This window comes from Suncus etruscus, chromosome 15 (assembly GCF_024139225.1).
Source record: "Suncus etruscus isolate mSunEtr1 chromosome 15, mSunEtr1.pri.cur, whole genome shotgun sequence".
In the NCBI taxonomy this organism is placed as follows: Eukaryota; Metazoa; Chordata; class Mammalia; order Eulipotyphla; family Soricidae; genus Suncus; species Suncus etruscus.
The window spans coordinates 92,895,161-92,915,173 of record NC_064862.1 but is presented as its reverse complement, the minus strand read 5'-3'; the positions used below and the strand labels follow the sequence as shown (position 1 = coordinate 92,915,173).

The following is a 20,013-nucleotide window of genomic DNA, read 5'->3' as shown; positions in this document are numbered from 1 at the left end:
CTGTTGCACAAGGCCAGTGCTCTGGGAGGAAGGTTCCCGTGAGACTTTGTGGGAGGTGGTGCGGGCTGAGGCTGGAGTGTGGGCAGAGGGATGGTAAGTGCCAAGTGGTGAGTCTGGGTGCGGGCCCTGGGGGACAGGAGCAAGATGGGGTTGGGGCTGGGAAGAGAGTTGAAAGTGTGTGTGTGTGTGTGTGTGTGTGTGTTTGTGTGTGTGTGTGTGTGTACGGGTGTGGTGGGAGGCCAGGAAGGTGCTCAGGAGTCTCTGGGTCCTGTGAGCCTCCAAGCTCGCTGGTCAAACCTGGTAGCAGTCACAAACGTCATGTGATCTGGGAGTCTGGGAGACCCGGGTCTCCAACCCTTCTGGCCTCCCTGGGCCCTTGCTGGGGCCTGTCTGCCACTCCCCCCACCATCCAACCAGTGGATTTTGCAGGGCCCATAGGCTCCTCAGGGAGGGCCCTGGTGGTGCAGAAGGCAGGGAGCCAGGGAGGAACTGGGGCATGTCAGATGCCCCCCTCAACCAGGCTGTGAGTCCAGGTGCATTCTGCTCAGTGGAAGGTGCCCTCTCCAGGCTAGCAGGCTGTGGCTGCAGGTCAGTGGGTGAGTCCCTGTGTGTCTCTGCAGCTCAGGTGAGCCAGGTGAGGGTGCCCAGGACGGTCTGTGCAGTTGTGAGCATGTCTGGGATCAGCTCTTCCCTCTGAGCACACAAACGGGTACATGTTTGTAGCCACACGCGCAAGATTCCACACACACACTCTAATGTTTGGGGGACCATGTGGGCATGAGTGGGAAAGGGCACACCCTGGTAGTTGTGTGAGCTGGTGTGTGCAAGTTGTGTGTGTCTACATGTACCAGTGTGCATGGTCTGTGTGTATACATGATCTACGCGAATGTGTGTGTCTGTGAGAGTGCGTCTGTTTCTGTGAATCTGTGGTCTGTGCGTATCTATATGTGTGTCTGTGTGAGAGTATCTTTTTGTGTGTACCTGTGTGTCTGAGTATCTGTCTGTGCATGTGTCTGTCTTCGTGTTTGCATGTGCGTCAGTGTGCGACTTGTATCTGTGTCTATGCATTTGTGTTTCTGTGTGTCTGTGTGTTTTTATATCTGTCTTATGTGTTTGTGTGTCTGTGTTTGTGTCTACCTGACTCTGTGTGGGCCTGTGTGTCTGTTTGTGGATGTCTGTGTATCTGTGTGTGTCTATAGATATGTGTCTGTGTCTGTCTGTCTGTGTGGGCCTATTTGTCTGTGTGTTTGTATATGTCTGTGTATCTGTGTGTCTATATGCATGTCTGTTTATTTGTTTATGGGCCTGGTGTGTTTGTGTATGTCTATTATCTGTCTGTCTGTGGGCCTGAGTCTCTTGTCTGTGCATCTATCTGTGTGCCTGTGTGGGTCTGTGTTTCTGTCTGTCTGTGTGCAGATATCTGCCCTTCCCTTCAGCTCCCACTGCCGGGGCTAAAGTCCAGCTTTTCCCCGACCCATCCTCCTTCTCCCAGCACTCCCAGCCCCTCCAGCAGGTAGCAGACAGCAGGTAGGTAGGACATGTGGGCCCGGCATAGGCCTGGAGGCTTTGTCCTAGATGGTTTCTGCTCCCTGAGGGCCTTGCCCAGAGATGGGTACTTCTGGAGCACCTTGGCGAGCTTGCTCACCCTGCCCCTCCCCATCTCTGCTGGTCTGTGCAGGAAGGTCAGTGCTGGGTGAGGCCCTACTGGCCCTGCAGTCGCTGCCTTAACCCGGCACCAGAGCGCTGAGCTGTGGGGCTGATCCAGAGAGTGCGTACAACTGGTTCCTAGCTCCGGAGCTAGCTGGTAGGCTGCCCACTGGGGCCGCTGGCATTTGCTGCAGGTTCTGGGCACAAGTCCAGGAGAAGGTCTGGGGCAGGGAGGAGGCGGGGAGGGGCCGGGCCAGGCGCGTGATATGGGCCGAGATCGAGCTCCTGGGAAGCTCTAGTCCTGAGGTTTCTTGCAAACATACTCGGCTTAGCTGCATTTTCTCCCTCAATGGCTCTGCCCTTGTTCTCCTTCCTCAGGACTTCCTGGCTCTTTCCCTGAAACCCCCCCCCTTTCCTCTCTGTCCCCATCTGTCCCTCCCCATCCCTCTATATTTGAGCCCTCCCAATCTCTGCCTGCAGCCCCATCACCCTCTCCCTGAGGATGCTGCTGCCACTGAGCCTGTCCTGGCTGGGCCCGTCCCCATGGCCGCTGCTGCTGCTTGTCGGGGCCTCCTGGCTGCTGTTCCGAGCCCTGTCCTGGGCCTGGGCCTTCCAGGACATGTGCCGGCGCCTGCGCTGCTTCCCACAGCCCCCCAATAGGAGCTGGTTCTGGGGGCACCTGGACCTGGTGAGTGTGGCCAGGGAGGACCGGGGTACAGGGACTCTGGGAGCTGGTCAAGGGTCAGGAAAGTCAGGGATCAGGGTCAGGGGCCTGGGCAATGAGTCTGGCTTGGGAGCTGGTCAGGGCTCTGGGCTTAGGGCTCAGGACTACGGTCACTTACTAAATGTCTGAGGTAACTGAGGCAGGTAACCTAGGTCGGTCAGGTGGATGAGCCACAGGCTCCTCGTTATCAGCCTTGTTATGGCTGACTGGGCTCCAGACCCACGCTCCACTTCCCCAGACCCGATCCCTGCAGGACGGCTAGTCCCCAGTTTATCTACAAATTGTGTCAAGCTCCAAGATCTCTGGGCAGTGGGAGGGCCACTACCAGCCCTGAGCCGGCTTTAGTGTCAAGCAGCTTTTCACCTCCCCCACTGCCCCCTGAGTGTCAGGGCTGGGTCAGGCTGTGGGGGAGGCTGGACTGGCACCCCCCCAGGAGGGACTGACCTCATCCACCACCCAGGTGAAGGGTAACGAGGAGGGCTTGCAGCTGATGGAGGCCTTGGGCCGCTCCTTCCAAGATGTGCATCTGTGGTGGATGGGACCCGTGCACCCCGTCTTGAGAATTGTGCACCCCAAATTTGTGGCCCCCTTGCTCCAGGCTCCAGGTATAGTGTGCCCCCAAAACTCCTGCCCTGCCCATGTGCCCAGCTCCTCCCGCTTGTGGCCAGACCAGTTTGAGCAGAAGAAGGGGCACCCCAGGCAGGACCCTGCCTGCCTTTGGTGGCCAGGATGTGGCTCTCAGTTTTGAGGGTGCTGGACACAGGATGTCAGAAGGTCTGAGTAAAGAAAAGAAATTCAGGCATGGGGAGCCTGTGTCACCTCCTCATGTTCTTCTGTAGTGGAGTCTTCACCCTCACCTTGGTAGCTGTGACCCTAAAAGCTAACTCTTGGAAAGTGAGTACCCTGGAATTCCAGGAGAAGTTGTAGGTCTTCCTGAATAGAGCACGTGAGCAATTTTTGTCCTAGTTATTTGTTACCTCTACCCATCCACCCTTCATCCACCCACCCAATCATCCACCCATCCATCTACAAATACCCACTCATCTTCCATCTACCAACCATCCATCCATCTTCTATTCAACCATTCATCCATCTATTATCCATCCATCATCTACCCACCCATCACTCCATTCATCATTGATAAACCCACCTACTCATCTATTCATCCACCCACCCCAACCACCCATGCACCCATCATCCACCATTCAACCATTCATCTTTCAGCCATCCATTCATGTATTCATTCATCACCCACCCACTTGCCCAATCCATTTATCCATGCCCCATCCATTCATCCATCCATCCATCCAACCATCCATCTACCCACCCATCCAACCAACCATTCATCCATCATCCAACCATCCATCCAATCAATCATCCATCCACCATCCATCTAACCAACCAACCATCCATCCACCCATCCATCCACCCACCCACTCACACTTTCATCATCCATTCATCTATCCACCCATCCACATATCCATCCACCCACCCACACACACCTACCAATCCACCCACCCACCTATCCACCCACTCATCCATTTATCCATCCACTCATCCATCCACCCACTTACCCATCCACCCAACCATCCACCCACCCACCAACCCCCCTACCCATCCACCCATCCATATCCATCCATCCAATTATCTTTCTATATATGACTCATCAATGGTCTGTATCTATCTCATTTGTCAAGACAACTCAAAAGATGAGGAGTACACAAGGCACAGTGGGGCATCTGATGGCTGAGGGTTAAGGAAACTGCTCAGGGATGGGAGACACAGGTTCCCACTCAGGCTGAGTGTAGAGAGCTGTGGGGTGTTGATTCCAGGGGCAGAATCTGTAAGTGCTCACCTCCCACCTCCCTGGATAGATGGATATTTGCTGGGTGGGAAACCGGGTCCAGGAAGCACCATCTTTCCTCTAGGTCAAGGGGCAGGGTGTGTGCCTGTGAGGTCCGTATGCCTGGTGTGGGAAGGGGGATGGCAGAACAAGTGTGGGGGTCTCTGGCCAGCCCTGGGGGCTGGTGAGTAGCTGAAGGGGGCAGAGACAGTGCTTCCTGAGGGCTCGCCTCTGAGGGATCTCTCTCCCTGGTTCCCCAACTCAGAGGAACCCTGACCTCTGCATTACCATGTTGGTGTGAGGTACCTCAAGGCATGTCAGAGCTGGTGTGAGGATGGGTCCCATTGCATGTGTGGGAACATGCTGGGTCCATGTCTGATGCCCTGGGTGGTGACGCCAATGTTCCCACATAGGGATCCATGCACACATGTTCAGAACACTCAATATTATGTAGAAGCCATGTTGGTGGCATGTCAAGCCATGAGAGAGCCAGTACCATGTGGAGCTATGTAGAGCTGTGCTGTGCCTTGTCTGAACTGGTGGGGTTGTGTCATACCATATAGGAGCACTGTTGAGGGCCATGTAGGATCCATGATGTGCCATGTAAAATCCATGTTGAGCTATGCAGAAGCTATTTTTTTTTTTGGTTTTTCAAGCCACACCCATTTGATGCTCAGGGGTTAATCCTGGCTAAGGCTCAGAAATTGCCCCTGGCTTGGGGGGACCATATGGGACGCCGGGGGATCGAACCGTGGTCTTGATCCTTGGCTAGCGCTTGCAAGGCAGACACCTTACCTCTAGCGCCACCTCGCCGGCCCCGCAGAAGCTATTTTAAGTCATGTTACTCTATGCCACACCACATGAAAGCATGTTGGGCTAGATGGAACCATACAGGGTCATTTAGAGCCATGTTGCTTCATGCAGTGCTGTATGGAGATCATGTTGGGCCATGTTAAGTCATGTAGAAGTTGTGTCACTTTGTGTCATGCCATGTGCAATTCTGGCTGGGGCACTATGTGATCCTTCCTCGCTCTCCCCGGCTACAGCCTGGTCTGGCCCTGCCCCCTGCTCCCCCTTCCCTGGGCCCTGTCCCTGCTGGATGGGGGTGCAAATCCCTGCCCCCAGCTAGCCTTGCAACCGATGCCCTCTTCCTAGCCGAGGTTGCCCCCAAGGACATGCTGTTCTACGGCTTCCTGAAGCCCTGGCTAGGTGAGTGTCTGTGGGTGCTGGATGGGGTCGTCCCAGGGACCCGGAAAGGAGCCCCCAGCCACCCTCCACTCTGCCGCCTGCCCGGCCAGGGGACGGGCTACTGCTGAGCAAAGGGGACAAGTGGAGCCGCCACCGCCGCCTGCTGACGCCCGCCTTCCACTTCCACATCCTGCGGCCCTACGTGAGGGTCTTCAACCAGAGCACAGACATCATGCACGTGAGTCCCTGACCCATCCCAGTGGGTGGGCACAGGGATGAGGTGGGCACGGAGGGGGGGAAGGCAGGTTCAGGGGAGAAGTGGGCATATCCCGTGGCATCTCCTATCTGTGGAGCAGGTGCCCAGCTTATGTTGGGGTACGTGGTGACTTGAGCTTCAGCATGCCTCACCCCAAGCCCCCAAGTCTAGGCGTCTCACAGGGCAGCTGGATGCTTGGACCCTCCTGGGCAGGAGCACTGGGCAGCTTGGAACTGAGGACCTTGATGATGATGGTCATGGTGATATTGGCAATGATGGTAGCTAACGGTGAATGGCTGTGTCACTTGCACGTGGTCTCAGGCCTTCCAGGAGGGTGAAGTCAGATGTCCATGTACCATGGATCCATGGGATCTGCCCCGGGTCAGTGGTGGAATCTGGTGGCAAAGCAGGGACTCATCACAGCAGTGACCAGGAGGGCTTCTGGAGGAGGCAATGAGCGCCCCGGGGCAGTGAGAGGAAGGCCAGGCACTTTGACCCCTGACCAGGGGTGGGACTGTCAGGTGCTAAAGCTTCTAGCCTGGGCCCTGGAGGCGGGTTTGAGGCTGCCTCATACTGATGGCCATGGCTGGGGGGACCCCGAGGAGGGACCCCAGCCACAGCCCTGCCCCTGCTCTTCCAGGCCAAGTGGAGGCGCCTGGCGGAGGGGGGCAGCGCCCACCTGGACATGTTCGAGCACATGAGCCTCATGACCTTGGACAGTCTGCAGAAATGCGTCTTCGGGTTCGACAGTGACTGCCAGGAGTGAGTTCCTGTGTCGGGCTTGGGGAGAGGGACTGGACTTAAGGGGGCTCTGGCCAGGGCAATCAGGAGGGCTTCCTAGAGGAAGGGGGTCAGCATTGTAGGCTGTAGGTGATCACAGAGCATGTGTGAAGACGCAGGGGGGACAGGCGGGGACGCCAAAGCCAAACTCCTTCTGGGGGTGGGGGGAGCCTTGGCCACTGCACCAGGAGGATGGAGCAGAGGCCAGACAGGCCAAGGGGAGCCCATGGGGTGGAGGCGTGGCACCGAGGCACGGACAAGCCGGGTCTTCAGCTGGCCACTTGAGCACAGAAGCAGAATGGGGGCAGTGGGGCCACCTGCCCACTCACCCACGCGACCACCCATGTGCCCTTTTCCGTCTGGGCTGTGCCTGCAGGAGACCCAGCGAGTACATTGCAGCCATCCTGGAGCTCAGCGCCCTAGTGGCCAAGAGGTGCCGCCACATCCTGCTCTTTTGGGACCCCGTGTACCACCTCACGGCCGACGGGCGGCGCTTCCGCCGGGCCTGCCGCCTGGTGCACGCCTTCACTGATGCCGTGATCCGCGAGCGCCGCCGCACCCTCCCGTCCGAGGGCCTGGACGAACTGCTTAGGGCCAAGGCCAAGGCCAAGACGCTGGACTTCATCGATGTGCTGCTGCTTGCCAGGGTGGGACGCGGCCAGGCGGGCTGGAGGGATGGACAGAGGGAAGGATGCACGGACGGGGGAGGGACCATGGATTTCGGGCATCGCTGAGGGAGGAGGCACTTGCAGAAGGTGAACAGGTGCCGGCTGAGTCTCAGGGGTGATGGACCAGGTTCTGGACACAAGTGTGTGTGTCCGTGTGTCTGTGTTCATCTATGTGTTCTCGTGGGTGTGGATGTCTGTGTGTTTCTATGTGGGTGTTTGTGTGTGTTTCTTTGTGTCTCTGTATGTTTGTGTGTGCCTGAGTATGCCTATCCGTATGTGTTTGAGGGTTCACGGGAGATGCAGGTCATGAGGCCCCGGGGCTGGTTTCGAGTCCCCCCAATGTGGGTCTGAAGCTCCTGTGCTCCCCAGGATGAGAACGGGCAACAACTGTCGGACGAGGACATCAGGGCTGAGGCCAACACCTTCATGTTCAAGGGTGAGGCGGGATGCCAAGGGGCCAGGGGACCCTTAGGCCAGGATGGGGTGAGACCACAACACTGCACCCCTGCACCTCACCCTACAACCTCACCCCTGCACCTTGAACCCTCACTCATTCACTCTTGCACCCCTACCGCACACCTCTGCCCCCGAACCTGGCTGGACTCTGCTCCTCCGCCCTCCCCAATCCTCCAGAATAGCTCCCCCCACAGTGCTGACTCTCACTGTCCCCAGGACATGACACCACGGCCAGCGGCCTGTCCTGGGTCCTGTTCAACCTGGCCCAGCACCCGGAGCACCAGGAGCGCTGCCGGGAGGAGGTGGAGGCGCTGCTTCGGGGCCGGGCGACCCAGGAGGTGGAGTGGTGAGTGTGGCTGGGGCGGGGGAAGTGTGTGTGGGGGGCCCAGTGCTGAGACGTGCAGCCAGGAGAGTTGAGGTGTCAGTGGGTTGGGGCAGTCAGGCTGTGGGGATGGGAAGTCTCATCTCTTTGTTTGGGGGTCACACCCAGCGGCACTCAGGGCTCACTCCTGGCTCTGCACTCAGAAATTGCTCCTGGCAGGCTTGGGGGACCCTCTGGGATGCTGGGAATCGAACCTGGGCCGGCCGCATGCAAGGCCCACGCCCTCCCCACAGTGCTATCAGCTCCCTAATAGAGATTTTAGACCAGCCGGTGTGCTGGGCTCTGGGCTCTGCTGAGTCTCTGGACTCTCCGCCCAGGGACGACCTAGCGCAGCTGCCCTTCCTGACCATGTGCATCAAGGAAAGTCTTCGGCTACACCCGCCCGTCATAGTCATCTCCCGCTGCTGCTCCCAGGACCTGCCGTTCCCAGATGGCCGTGTCCTCCCCAAAGGTGCTGGGAGAACAGTGGGGGGGGGGTGTGTTCCACCGGGGAGGGCTCTGCATTGATGCCCCTATCCTACAGGGAACACTTGTTCTGCCAGTATCTTTGGGGTCCATCACAACCCGACCGTCTGGCTGGAACCCCAGGTGCTGTTTCCACTGTACCTCAGCCTCCCCCATACCTGCTGTCCTGGGGTGTGTGCATAGGGCAGCTGGGAGAGACGATTTCCATAGCCTTTCCCCCTGAACCCCAGGTGTATGATCCCTACCGCTTTGAGTCCGAAAAAGTCAAGGAAAGGTCCCCATTGGCCTTCATCCCCTTCTCCGCGGGGCCCAGGTAAGTGGAGACACCTAGGCCAGGGGGTGTGTCCAAGGGGGTCCAGGGCATGGTGTGGGGCCAGGAAATGAACTGAGCACGAGACGGGGCTTCGGCTGCAGCGGGGAGGTGCCCGTGTCTGCACCGGGACAGGCGTGGGTCGCCCTGTGGGTGGCTGTTGGGGGCCGGCCCTCTGTAGTGGATCATCCTGGTTCCCCGATCCCCCGCCGCCCCAGGAACTGCATCGGGCAGACGTTTGCCCTGGCCGAGATGAAGGTGGTCCTGGCGCTGACCCTGCTGCGCTTCCGTGTGTGGCCGGGGGAGCAGGAGCCTCGCCGGAAGCCGGAGCTCATCCTGCGAGCTGAGGGCGGCCTCTGGCTAAGGCTGGAGCCACTGGGGGTTTGGGGTGCCAGCCCCACTGGCCCATGATGGTCCGTGGTGACCCATGATGACCCTTTGATGATCCTGTCGACCTAGGATGACCTGCACTGACCTGTGCAGACACTTGATAATAATAAAGTTGTTTCTTCCCTCCACGTGCTTCTGGGGATATCAGCAGGGCTTGGGGACAGTGGGGACACAGGGATGGAGGGCCCAAAGACAAAGGGACTAGTGGACAGTGGAACCCCAACATTGGAGCTGGTGCAGATTCTGGGTTTGTTTCTTCAGTTTGTTTGTTTTGTTTTTTCTCTTTGGGCCACACCTGACAGCTCTCAGGGGTTACTCCTGGCTCTGCTCAGAAATCGTATATTTAGTCTACGGCCATACCACTCTGAACACGCCTGATCTTGTCTAAAATAGTATATTTATTTAAGCACCATGATTACAAATATGTTTGTAGTTGGGTTTCAGTTATAGGAAAGAACAACCCCTTTCACCAGGGTAAACTTCCCACCACCAAGACCACCTGAACCTTTTTCGTTAAGGTTATTGATTAACTTCCGGGAGTGGGCCATCACCCAGTTTCGGGAAGGGCCGCTGAGAAAGTGGGAATTTGACCCCATCAAGGCCCACAGGAAATCTAGTTTTCCATGGTTTCAAGGTCCAGGACCTGCTTCTCCATACACACTGCGGGGAAGTGGGTTGGTGCCTGCTTCCCTCGTGTCCGCATGCAGATGACCAAAGCCCAGCTCAGTTCTGGGTGGACACCAGACCCCTAGTCCAGGTGGTGCAGCAGGCATAGTGGCTGGTGGAGGGTTCACAGTCATCGCTGTGACTGGGGTGGGAGGTCCATGAATGGCCCCATTAGACCCTCCCAGACCCTTCTCCTCAGCACCCTGTTTCCAGAGAGGCTCCAGCAGACCAAACTAGCCACTTTGGGACTTCCCTGGGCATTTAAGGCTTAAGTGATGGTGCCTAGCCCGGCAGGAGGGTGGCACCACTGGGCACATTTGGGACTGTCTTGTGCAAGCAGGTCTTAGCCTCTTCTTGGGCAGGACTGGATCTTGGGGGGGCCACTGCAGTGATCAGCCTCATGTCCACGCTGCACCAAGCCTCGCTCCCCGACCTCCAACGCTCTTCCTGACCTGCTGGGGTCACCGAGCCCGTCTCCAGGCCCTTGGCCACACTGTCCCTGGACACTGGCCTCCTTCCCTCTGTGTGGGTTGACACCTCCCTCTGCTGGGCACTTTGTGAACTGCAGACATCGGTGCCTGTAGCTAGTTGACAAGGGTGTGTGTGTGTGTGTGTGTGTGTGTGTGTGTACATGCACACGGATGTGAACACGCCTCTGACAGAGGCTTCAGGTGAGCCTGTTTACACGTGTACAACATGTCCTGTGGTTTCTGGGGACCTTGCGTGAGTGAGGACTGAGGGGCCGTCAGACATGGGTCCCTCCCTCAGGCTGCGTCTCCCAGATGGCTTTCCTTTCCTGGAGTGATCCAGGCCCCGAACCTGACCTAGCTAATCTCCAGCCAGGCCGGTTCCTTCCTTCGTTGTGGCTCTAGTCCAGCCCTTGGGGGCCCTGAGTGTCCGCCAGGCAGCGCTCAGCCCTGCCTGCCTCCCTTCCTCCCTCCTTCCTTTCCTGCAGCTGAGGTTGCATGGTCGGTCAGTCAGTGCCCGACCCTCTGGGGCAAGCCAGGTGCTCAGTCCCCACCCAGCTTGGCCTGGAGTCCGAAAGAGGACCTGGGATCCCAACCTCCACGCCCCACCCCGCCCCACCCTGCCTGGCAAGCTGCCCACAGGAAGGAAGTGACCACAGTTCATGGGTAGCTGCTGCCAGGGCAGCTCCAGTGAGAGCCGAGGACACACACTTCCCGTAGGTGCCACAGAAGCGGACAGTGCTGCTCTGGAAGGTGCCAGGCTGGGGGAAGGGTGAGGGGAGACAGGAGGGACGGGTGGGGACACTGGCTGGGCCCATCGGGCAAAGATCAAGCTCTGCTCCCTCCGCAGAGGCTGAGTCCTGCCCGCTCCCCCTCCCCCTCCAAAGGGTACCCCATCTCCGTCCCTGTCTCCCTGTCTGTCTCCCACCGGAGACCCTCATTTCTGTCTCCACCTCAAAACCCCTTCCCTCTCTGTCTCTGTCTGTCCCTCCCCGTCCCCCTGTACCTGGGCCCCATCCCACCCCCAATCTGCCTGCAGCCCCGTCATCCTCTCCCTGATGATGCTGCCACCGAGCCTGTCCTGGCTGGGCCCGTCCCCGTGGCCGCTGCTGCTGCTGGTCGGGGCCTCCTGGCTGCTGTTCCGAGCCCTGTCCTGGGCCTGGGCCTTCCAGGACACGTGCCGGCGCCTGCGCTGCTTCCCGCAGCCCCCCAGAAGGAGCTGGTTCTGGGGGCACCTGGGCCTGGTGAGTGCAGCCAGGAGGGGCTGGGTGGTGGTTAGGGGAATCAGGGGTCATGGAGGTCGGAGGTCAGGAGAGTCAGGGTCAGGAGAGTCAGGGGTCAGGGATTCGGGGTCAGGAGAGTCAGGTCAGGGCAGCGAGCAGGTTCAACCCCTCCTCCCTCACTGGTCCTGGTCTTTGCCTTCTCCAGCTGGCCCTGGCCCTGCCTCGGCCTCTATTGTGGGCTAACCTGAAGGTTCCCGGCTCCCAGGTGCCATCCAGGGCCGGGATATGTGGCCCTGTGTCCTCCGCCCATGACCTGAGGGGAAGTTGCCCCACCGGGGGCTGTGTCTGCACTTATTACAGAAGCCCCAGTTCCCCCTGCCAGGCTGGCCTGTCTCACTGCCTCTGCATCTGGGCCTGGGGGTGAGCTGGGTGGGGACTGAGCTGGGCGCATGAATGGACAAATGGACGGACAGATAGGCAGAATCAGGAAGAGAGCTAGAAGACCCTGGGAGCTGGGTGCAGATGCCCTGTAGAAGTTTGGAGAACTGCTTGGCTGCTGTGAGGCTGCAGAGGCCCAAGGCTGCTACAGCTGGGTGTGGCAATGCTTGAAGGGGTCCGTGGGGCCCGGCTGCCGGTTGGGGCCAAGTACCCACCACCAGGAGAGAGAGAGAGAGAGAGAGAGAGAGAGAGAGAGAGAGAGAGAGAGAGAGAGAGAGAGAGAGAGAGAGAGAGAGAGAGAGAGAGAGAGAGAGAGAGAGAACAGGCAGCATCTCTACAATGTTTTATCTCTGGCCTCCGCAGACCAGCAGGGACTGCTCCATCCTGGGTCACTATCCTAGGCCCCCTCACTGTCCAAGTTCTCTCTTTTTTTGGGGGGGGAGGGCACACCCGATGACGCTCAGGGGTTACTCCTGGCTTGGGGGACCATATGGGATGCCAGGAGATCGAACCATGGTCCATACTGAGTCAGCCGTGTACAAGGTGAATGCCCTACCGCTGTGCCACCGCTCTGGCCCCAAGTTTTCCCTTTTATACCTGGCATGACAAAGTGGCATGTCCAGGTTCAGCTGTTCTTATAGTGGGGGAATAAAAAGGGGTGTAGCCAAGCCCAACTGTCATACATCAACAGATTCCCCCATGTCCCCAAGACCCCCTATGTCCCTCAGACATCCCTCATGTCCCGATCCCAGCGCAGCTGACAGCCCCCCCTCACAGATCTCGCACTCGGAGTTCGGCCTTCGGATCTTCACCAAGATGGTGGCTGACCTCCCCCAGGGCTTCTTGTTGTGGCTGGGCCCCGCCCTCCCTCTGGTCATTTTCTGTCATCCTGACAGTGTCCGGCCTGTCACCAACGCCTCAGGTACCATGCACTGAGGTGGTGGGCGCTGTGGTACCTCCCCGGACCCCCCAAACCCCCGCTGCCCTCCACACTCTCTTCCCTGCATGCGCACAGAGCTGAGGTTGCCCGGCTTCCTCCCCCATCATTTCTCTGTGCCCTGAGGAGACTTGAGCCCTGCAAGGCCCTTCCCAGTCCTCTGTCTGGCTGCCCCTCTCACCCCAGGCTGGGCAGGGCCCTGGACCATAGCCCCCTCATGCTGGAACACTGGGACAGAAAGGCTGAGTGACACCCCAGCTCCCTGGATTAAAGTTGGTGTGATTTCAACCCTCAATGGGCTAGACCAAGAAAGGGATCTTTCCCCTCTGTCCTAGTTTAGAAAGGGTGGGTTTCAGGCATGGCTGGACCCAGGTCTTCAGCACTATCTTGTCTACAGTCTATAGGGTGTAGGTTTCAGGCACAGTTAGATTCCGGTGCCCGACCATGTGCTGGGAATCTGTCTTTGTGGCTCAGCTCTGCACTTTCCTGACTCTTGGGCAGAAAATACTGCAGGATCATTTTTTTTTTTTTTTAGTACCCTGCGGTGCTCAGGGCTTATTCCTGGATCAACATTCAGGGGTCACTCCTGGCAGTGCTGGGGAGGACCCTATGGGATGCTGGGAATCGAACTGGGGCCAATGCCCTCCCCCAGTGCTATCTGTCGCTCTGGCTGAGATCCTTTCATTCCCCACCTAACCTGACCAGGAATGAGTTTGACGGGCTCTCAGGCAGACGCAGGTCAGGCCAAGCTGCCATCTGGGCATGGGGTTGAGGCCAGTCCTGAGCACTGTGGTCACCGTGTCCAGGAGTCCTGGGTGTGGAGTGTTGGGTGTAGGGGGTCTGGGAGGGCACTCAGGAGCACATGGTGTCTGAGCGAGCCCCTATCTAAGCCCCGTGACAGACACGGGGCCCGATGTCTTTCCATCTGTCTCTCTGTCCATTTGTTCCTTTGTTCGTCCATCTGCCTCTCCCTCTGTCCATTTGTCCCTCCCTTGTCTGTCTACCTCAGACTTGCCCTACAGAGACCTGCAGTGTATTTGTCCACTTGTCCATCCAACCCTCCATCATCTGTCTGTCCATCCATCTCTCCATCCACCTGTCCCTCCATCTCTCTGTTTCTCTGTGCATCTGTCTGTCCCCTCTGGCATGGTGCGAGTAGCATGTATCTCTCAGATCCAGAACTCGGAGCAGGGCCTGGAGTACTCGCAGGGTCTGGCCCGCACCTACCGGGATGCCTGCTTGTGGTGGGTCGGGCCCTGTCAACCGGTCATCCGCCTCTTCCACCCCAGCTGCATCAAGCCGCTGCTCTTCGCTCCAGGTATCCGGCCTGTGTCAGTGTCCCCTCCTGTCTCTGCTGCACCCACTTGCCAGCCAGTGCTCGTGCCTGCCCTGCACCTGTGCTTGAGGGCTCTGGGCACTGCAAGTGTTCTTGGCCCGGATCCTAGGATGTCTGTGTGTGTCTGTGTGTGCTGTGTCTGCCTAAATGTCTGTGGGTGTCTGTCTACCTCTGTGTGTGTGTGTCTGTGTCTGTATCTGCCTGCCTCTTTGTCAGTGTGTCTGTCTATCTGTGTCTGTGTGTCTGTCTGTCTTTTTGTGTGTATCTATCTCTTTGTGTCTCTGTGTCTGTTTTTATTTTTTGATTTTTGGGCCACACCTGGTGATGCTCAGGGGTTACTCTTGGCTATGCGCTCAGAAATCACTCCTCCTTGAGTGACCATATGGGATGTTTGGGGATCGAATATCGGTCCATCCTAGGTCAGCTGAGTGCAAGGCAAACACCCTACTGCTGCAACACTGCTCCAGCCCCTGTGTGTGTCTGTTTGTGTCTATTTGTCTCTCTGTGTGTCTGCGTGTCTCTGTCTTTCTGTCTGTGTGTGTCTGTCTCTATCTCTATGTGTGTATCTCTTTGTGTCTGTGTCTGTGTCTCTGTGTGTCTGTCCGTCCCACTGATCCGGCCCCATGCTGACTGGATCCACTACAGGTTTCTGTGGGGCAAGTCTGAGTTGCCCCAGGTCACTCACGGGCACTTAACAACTGTGTCAAAGTCTGTGTGAGGCTGAAGGTGTGGAGGTCCTAAGTGTAGAGTGTGCCAGTGTGTGTTCACACATGTGGGACTGTGTCCGCCTTGGGTGGCAGCAGTGAGGGTTGGGCGACCCTGGGCAAGGGACCCTTCAAAAGGAGGTGTGGGAGGGCTCCAGGATTGTGTGCCCAGAGTCCGCTGTGCCATGTGAAGCCACCTTGGGCCATGTTGGGCCATGGAAAAGCCATGTTAGGCTATATTGAGCTGTGTAGAAGACATATTGCTGTGCTGTGCTGTGCCATGTGGAAGCCATATTTGGATGTGTTGAGTCATGTAGAAGCTGTGTTGCTCCTTGCTGTGGCACATAGAAGCCATGTTGATCTGTGCTGTGGTTTGTGAAGTCACGTTGGGCTGTGTTGATCTCTGTGCCATGTGGAGCCATGTAGGGGCATGTAGAAGCCATGTCAGGCCATGTCGAAGCCACTTTGGTGTGCCATGTGGAAGCTATATTAGATGTGTTGAGTCATGTAGAGGCTGTGCTGTTCCTGACTGGGCCATGTAGAAGATACGTTAAGCCATGTGGATTCCATGGTGAGCCATGTTGCTCTCCATGTTGAGCCATGATGCTCCATGCAGTGCCATGTGGAAGCCAAGTTGGGCCAGATGGAAGCTGTGTTGCTCTGTGCCATGCTGTGTAAAAGACATGTTGGGCCATGTTGAGTCAACTAGAAGCCATGTCGTGCCATGTGCAGCTCTGGGTCGAGCACCATGTGATCCTTCCTCGCTTTCCCCGGCTGCACCCTGCTCCCCCTTCCCTGGGCCCCGTCCCTGCTGGGTGGGGGTGCAGCCTTCTACTGGCCCCGCAACCCCGACGCCCTATCACTAGCCGAGGTCGCCCCCAAGGACCTGCTGTTCTACGGCTTCCTGAAGCCCTGGCTGGGTGAGTGTCTGTGGGTGCCGGGTGGGGCCGTCCCGGGGGTTCTGGGAGGAGCCCCCACCACCCTCCACTCTGCCGCCTGCCCGGCCAGGGGACGGGTTACTGCTGAGCAAAGGGGACAAGTGGAGCCACCACCGCCGCCTGCTGACGCCTGCCTTCCACTTCAACATCCTGCGGCCCTACGTGAGGGTCTTCAACCAGAGCACAGACAGGATGCACGTGAGCTCCATGGGGGGTCCCCAGGGTTGTGAGCTCTGTGCCTGTCTCCCCCAGACATGGCTGACCAGGGAGGAGACCCCGAGGAGGGACTCTGCCCAGCTCTACCCTTGCTCTTCCAGGCCAAGTGGAGGCGCCTGGCAGAGGGGGGCAGTGCCCACCTGGACATGTTCGAGCACATGAGCCTCATGACCCTGGACAGTCTGCAGAAATGCGTCTTCGGGTTCGACAGTGACTGCCAGGAGTGAGTCCTCGCGCTAGGCGTGGAGAGAGGGTGTGGGGGTACTCAGGCCAGGGCAGTCAGGAAGGCTGACTGGAGAAAGGGGGGTCAGCACTGCAGGTTGGAGGGAAAGAGGTGGCAGAAGCAGGAGAGAAGCCCTTGCAGGGCTCCGGACTGGCTGACAGGGGAGGCCCTGCAGGCTAGAGCCCAGCTCATGCCCTGCACAGCCCAGATCCACTGCACTGGGCCTCCTGTGGGGTCTCAGCCACATCCCCCTCCTGCAGGAGACCCAGCGAGTACATTGCGGCCATCCTGGAGCTCAGCGCCCTGGTGGCCAAGAGGCACCAGCAGGTCCTGCTGCACTGGGACTCCCTGTACCACCTCACGGCCGACGGGCAGCGCTTCCGCCGGGCCTGCCGCCTGGTGCACGCCTTCACTGATGCCGTGGTCCGAGAGCGCCGCCGCAGCCTCCCGGCCCAGGGTCTGGACGAGCTGCTCAGAGCCAAGGCCAAGGCCAAGATGCTTGACTTCATCGACGTGCTGCTGCTGGCCAGGGTGGGACATGCCGGGGGCAGCTCTGGGGCTGGAGGGTCCAGGGAAGCCTTAGGAGGGGACAGGCGGGGGGCGATGGCTGGGAGATGGCTGGGAAGTCTGCTGGACAGCGCCAGGTGGGTCCAGACCATCAACCTTGTTCTCTGCTTCCACAAAACATCCCAACTGGCGCTGCCCTGCACTCTCTCCTCCCCAGGACGAGGACGGGCAGCAGCTGTCGGATGAGGACGTCAGGGCTGAGGCCGACACCTTCATGTTTGAGGGTAAGGCTGGGGATGGGCCCCTGCACCCCTGCAGGAGAGCTGGGGGGCTGCACCCTCACCCCTCCACCCCTGTACCCCTCACCCCTGCACCCTGACCCCTACACTCCTGCACCATTATCCCTACAGCCTTGTAACCTCTCATCCCTGCATCCTCACCCTTATCCCCCTGTACACCCCTCACCCTGCACCCTCATCCCTATACCCTGCACCCTCACTGTACACCCCTGCACCATTATCATTACACCCTTATAATCTTACACCCCTGTATCCCTCACTCCTGCACCCTCACCTCTGCACCTTGAACCCTCATTCATCCACCCCTGCACCCCACATTCCTGAACCTTCTTCTCTGCACCCTCACCCCACACCCCTGCACCTTCACTGCTGCACTCCTGCCCTGGACCTGGCTGGACCCTGCTCCTCCGCCCTCCCCAATCCTTCAGAATAGCTCCCCCCACAGTGCTGACTCTCACTGTCCCCAGGACATGACACCACGGCCAGCGGCCTCTCCTGGGTCCTGTTCAACCTGGCCCAGCACCCGGAGCACCAGGAGCGCTGCCGGGAAGAAGTGGAGGCTCTGCTTCGGGGTCGGGCGGCCCAGGAGGTGGAGTGGTGAGTGAGGCTGGGAGGACGGGGAGAGAGGGAGGGTCCCAGTGCTGTGCCCTGCTGAGGGGCTGGACTGTCTGCTCAGGGACGACCTAGCCCAGCTGCCCTTCCTGACCATGTGCATCAAAGAGAGTCTCCGGCTACACCCGCCTGTCACCGGCGTCTCCCGCTGCTGCACCCAGGACCTGCAGCTCCCAGATGGCCGTGTCCTCCCCAAAGGTGTGCGGCGGCTTCCAAAGGGTGGGGCTGGGGCTTCCAATATGAGGAGACCCTCACGGCACCCCCCGCCCCTCCCGCAGGTGTCATCTGCCTCATCAGCATTTTCGGGATCCACCACAACCCATCCGTGTGGCCAAAACCTGAGGTGCTGTGTCCTGGGCTCAGGGTCTCCCTCTTGGGATGGGACGGGACTGGAAGGGGACCCTCAGGCAACCTCCTGCCCCCTGAACCCCAGGTGTATGACCCGTACCGCTTTGAGGCTGAGAAAGCCAAGGAAAGGTCCCCACTGGCCTACATCCCCTTCTCCGCTGGGCCCAGGTCAGTTTGGAGACACCTGGACCTGGGGGAGTCCTGGGGGGGTGTCCAGGGCAGGACGTGGGGCCGGAAAAGGGGGACCAAGCACAGGACGGGGAGGTGCCCGTGTCTGCACCAGGACAGGCGTGGGTCTCCCTGTGGGTGGCTGTTGGGGGCCGGTCCCTCTGCAGTGGGTCATCCCGAGTTCCTGAACCCCTGCCGCCCCCAGGAACTGCATCGGGCAGACCTTCGCCCTGGCCGAGATGAAGGTGGTCCTGGCGCTGACGCTGCTGCGCTTCCGTGTGCGGCCTGGGGAGCAGGAGCCTCTCCGCAAGCCCGAGCTCATCCTGCGGGCTGAGGGTGGCCTCTGGCTAAGGCTGGAGCCGCTGATCCGTGATGACCCGTGATGACCCGCCGACCACCACTGACCCCTGCCAACCCCTGCGAATAAAGCGGTGTCTTTTCTGCACTAGCCTCCCCCTGACATCCACCCTGGGGAGTGGATGGAGCACGGGGGGCGGTTTCTGTCCCTCTGAGGCCTGCACAGCTGCTCAGTGGTCACCCACCAGGTTTCCTAGGGCACAGCGAGAGGGCCTGTGGGCGTCAGAGCTAAGGGAGCAGTTTCCCCCCCGGGCACAGGCATGGGGACTTCAGTGAGCATTTCTGTCCCCAACAACCAGGTAGATGGCCGGTGACGTGTGTGGGGACTACGATGCAGCTGATGATGGCCTAGACCTAGGGTCTGGGATGGACAGCAGGGTCTGGGGTCTGCAAGGACAAAGGGCTGTGGGCACCTTCTGGGTAGGAAACGTGGTGGCAGCAAGATGGGGTACGTCCGTGCTGGGTAACTCCTGCCCTGCCTGCCCAGGATGTCAGGGGGTTCCGTCAGGGGTCTGGGCAGGGCGGGAGGGAGGTTCTGCGTGGCTGGGACTGACCCCTGAGCACTTCCAGGACTCAACTCTGAGCACCGATAGACTGACCCTGAGCACTGGTCATGACTGACCCCTGAGCCCATCTGGGCTCACATGAAAAACAGGGGAGTGTCCAAAGCCATGGAGCTCATACTAAGCATTTTCTTAATATTTCCAAGGACCCATCACACCCCTGAGTTTGTCCAAGCAGGTGATGGGAGGTAGGACCCCTGTCTCCCCGCCACCCCCCTCTGTGCCCGTGCTGCCTCTCTATTAGCCCTCATGAGTTGAGTGCTGAGTTGCACCCCAGAGAAGGCAACTGGGAACCAGCCCACCAGCAGCTCAGCCTTCTCCCTCATTGGCACCTCTGGGTTCAGCCACTATGACAAAGTGTGAGCAGAAACTTCAGGAGCGGGTCCCAGAGGAGCCTGTGCTGTTCCAGGCAATTAGCAGGAGCCTGTGGGCACCCCAGAGCCCCGCACCCCTCTGGGGGCAAATCAGGACCCAAGCCCAGGGGGACTGACCTGCCCGTCTGCCTCCTCCCGGCTCCTGTCCCTGAGCACTGATTCTGTTTTGTCCTCCATCAGCTATAAGATTTTTGTAAGCTCTTGGGAGCTCGTTAAAAGTTGACTCACAATTGTCAGCATCGCCTCATTAGTGGGGACTCAGGGTGTCCCTGAGAAAGTCACTAAAGTCACTAAAGCCGCAGGCAGGTGTCCCAGGGGCCGCTCCCAGACCCAAATCGGGGATGAAGGAAAAGTAGATGGGCTGTAGCAATGGCACAGTGGTTATGGCGCTTGCCTTGCACACGGCTGACCCGAGTTTGATCTCTGGCATCCCATATTGCTCTTTAAGCAACACAAGGGTGATTTCTGAGCACAGAGCCACGAGTGAGCCCTGAGCATCACCAGGTGTGGCCCAAAAATGAAAATTTA

At 58.9% G+C, this 20,013-nt stretch overlaps 2 protein-coding genes across 3 annotated transcripts; both read left to right on the top strand.

Annotated features, from left to right (window-relative positions):
* The first annotated feature begins 1,704 nt into the window (after positions 1 to 1,704).
* LOC126029430 (cytochrome P450 4F3-like) lies at positions 1,705 to 9,233 on the top strand. 2 transcript variants are annotated; one of them, XM_049787706.1, is made up of 13 exons: positions 1,705 to 1,804; positions 2,128 to 2,335; positions 2,832 to 2,976; positions 5,370 to 5,423; positions 5,513 to 5,640; positions 6,299 to 6,420; positions 6,815 to 7,085; positions 7,476 to 7,542; positions 7,779 to 7,908; positions 8,262 to 8,395; positions 8,468 to 8,532; positions 8,640 to 8,722; positions 8,938 to 9,233. In XM_049787706.1, the coding sequence occupies exons 2-13, from the start codon at positions 2,150 to 2,152 to the stop codon at positions 9,128 to 9,130; spliced, it is 1,578 nt and encodes a 525-aa protein (XP_049643663.1). In that variant the 5' UTR covers positions 1,705 to 1,804; positions 2,128 to 2,149; the 3' UTR covers positions 9,131 to 9,233. The 2 variants fall into 2 exon arrangements, with proteins under 2 accessions (XP_049643663.1, XP_049643662.1); XM_049787705.1 differs by lacking the exon at positions 1,705 to 1,804 and having other exon boundaries at positions 2,054 to 2,335.
* On the top strand, positions 1,705 to 18,587 carry LOC126029479 (cytochrome P450 4F3-like). Its single transcript, XM_049787757.1, has 13 exons — positions 1,705 to 1,804; positions 11,282 to 11,486; positions 14,014 to 14,158; positions 15,747 to 15,800; positions 15,889 to 16,016; positions 16,136 to 16,257; positions 16,518 to 16,788; positions 16,982 to 17,048; positions 17,531 to 17,660; positions 17,740 to 17,873; positions 17,954 to 18,018; positions 18,109 to 18,191; positions 18,397 to 18,587. Exons 2-13 carry the CDS (start codon positions 11,301 to 11,303, stop codon positions 18,572 to 18,574), a joined length of 1,563 nt encoding a protein of 520 aa, XP_049643714.1. The 5' UTR covers positions 1,705 to 1,804; positions 11,282 to 11,300; the 3' UTR covers positions 18,575 to 18,587.
* The last annotated feature ends 1,426 nt before the right edge of the window (positions 18,588 to 20,013 follow it).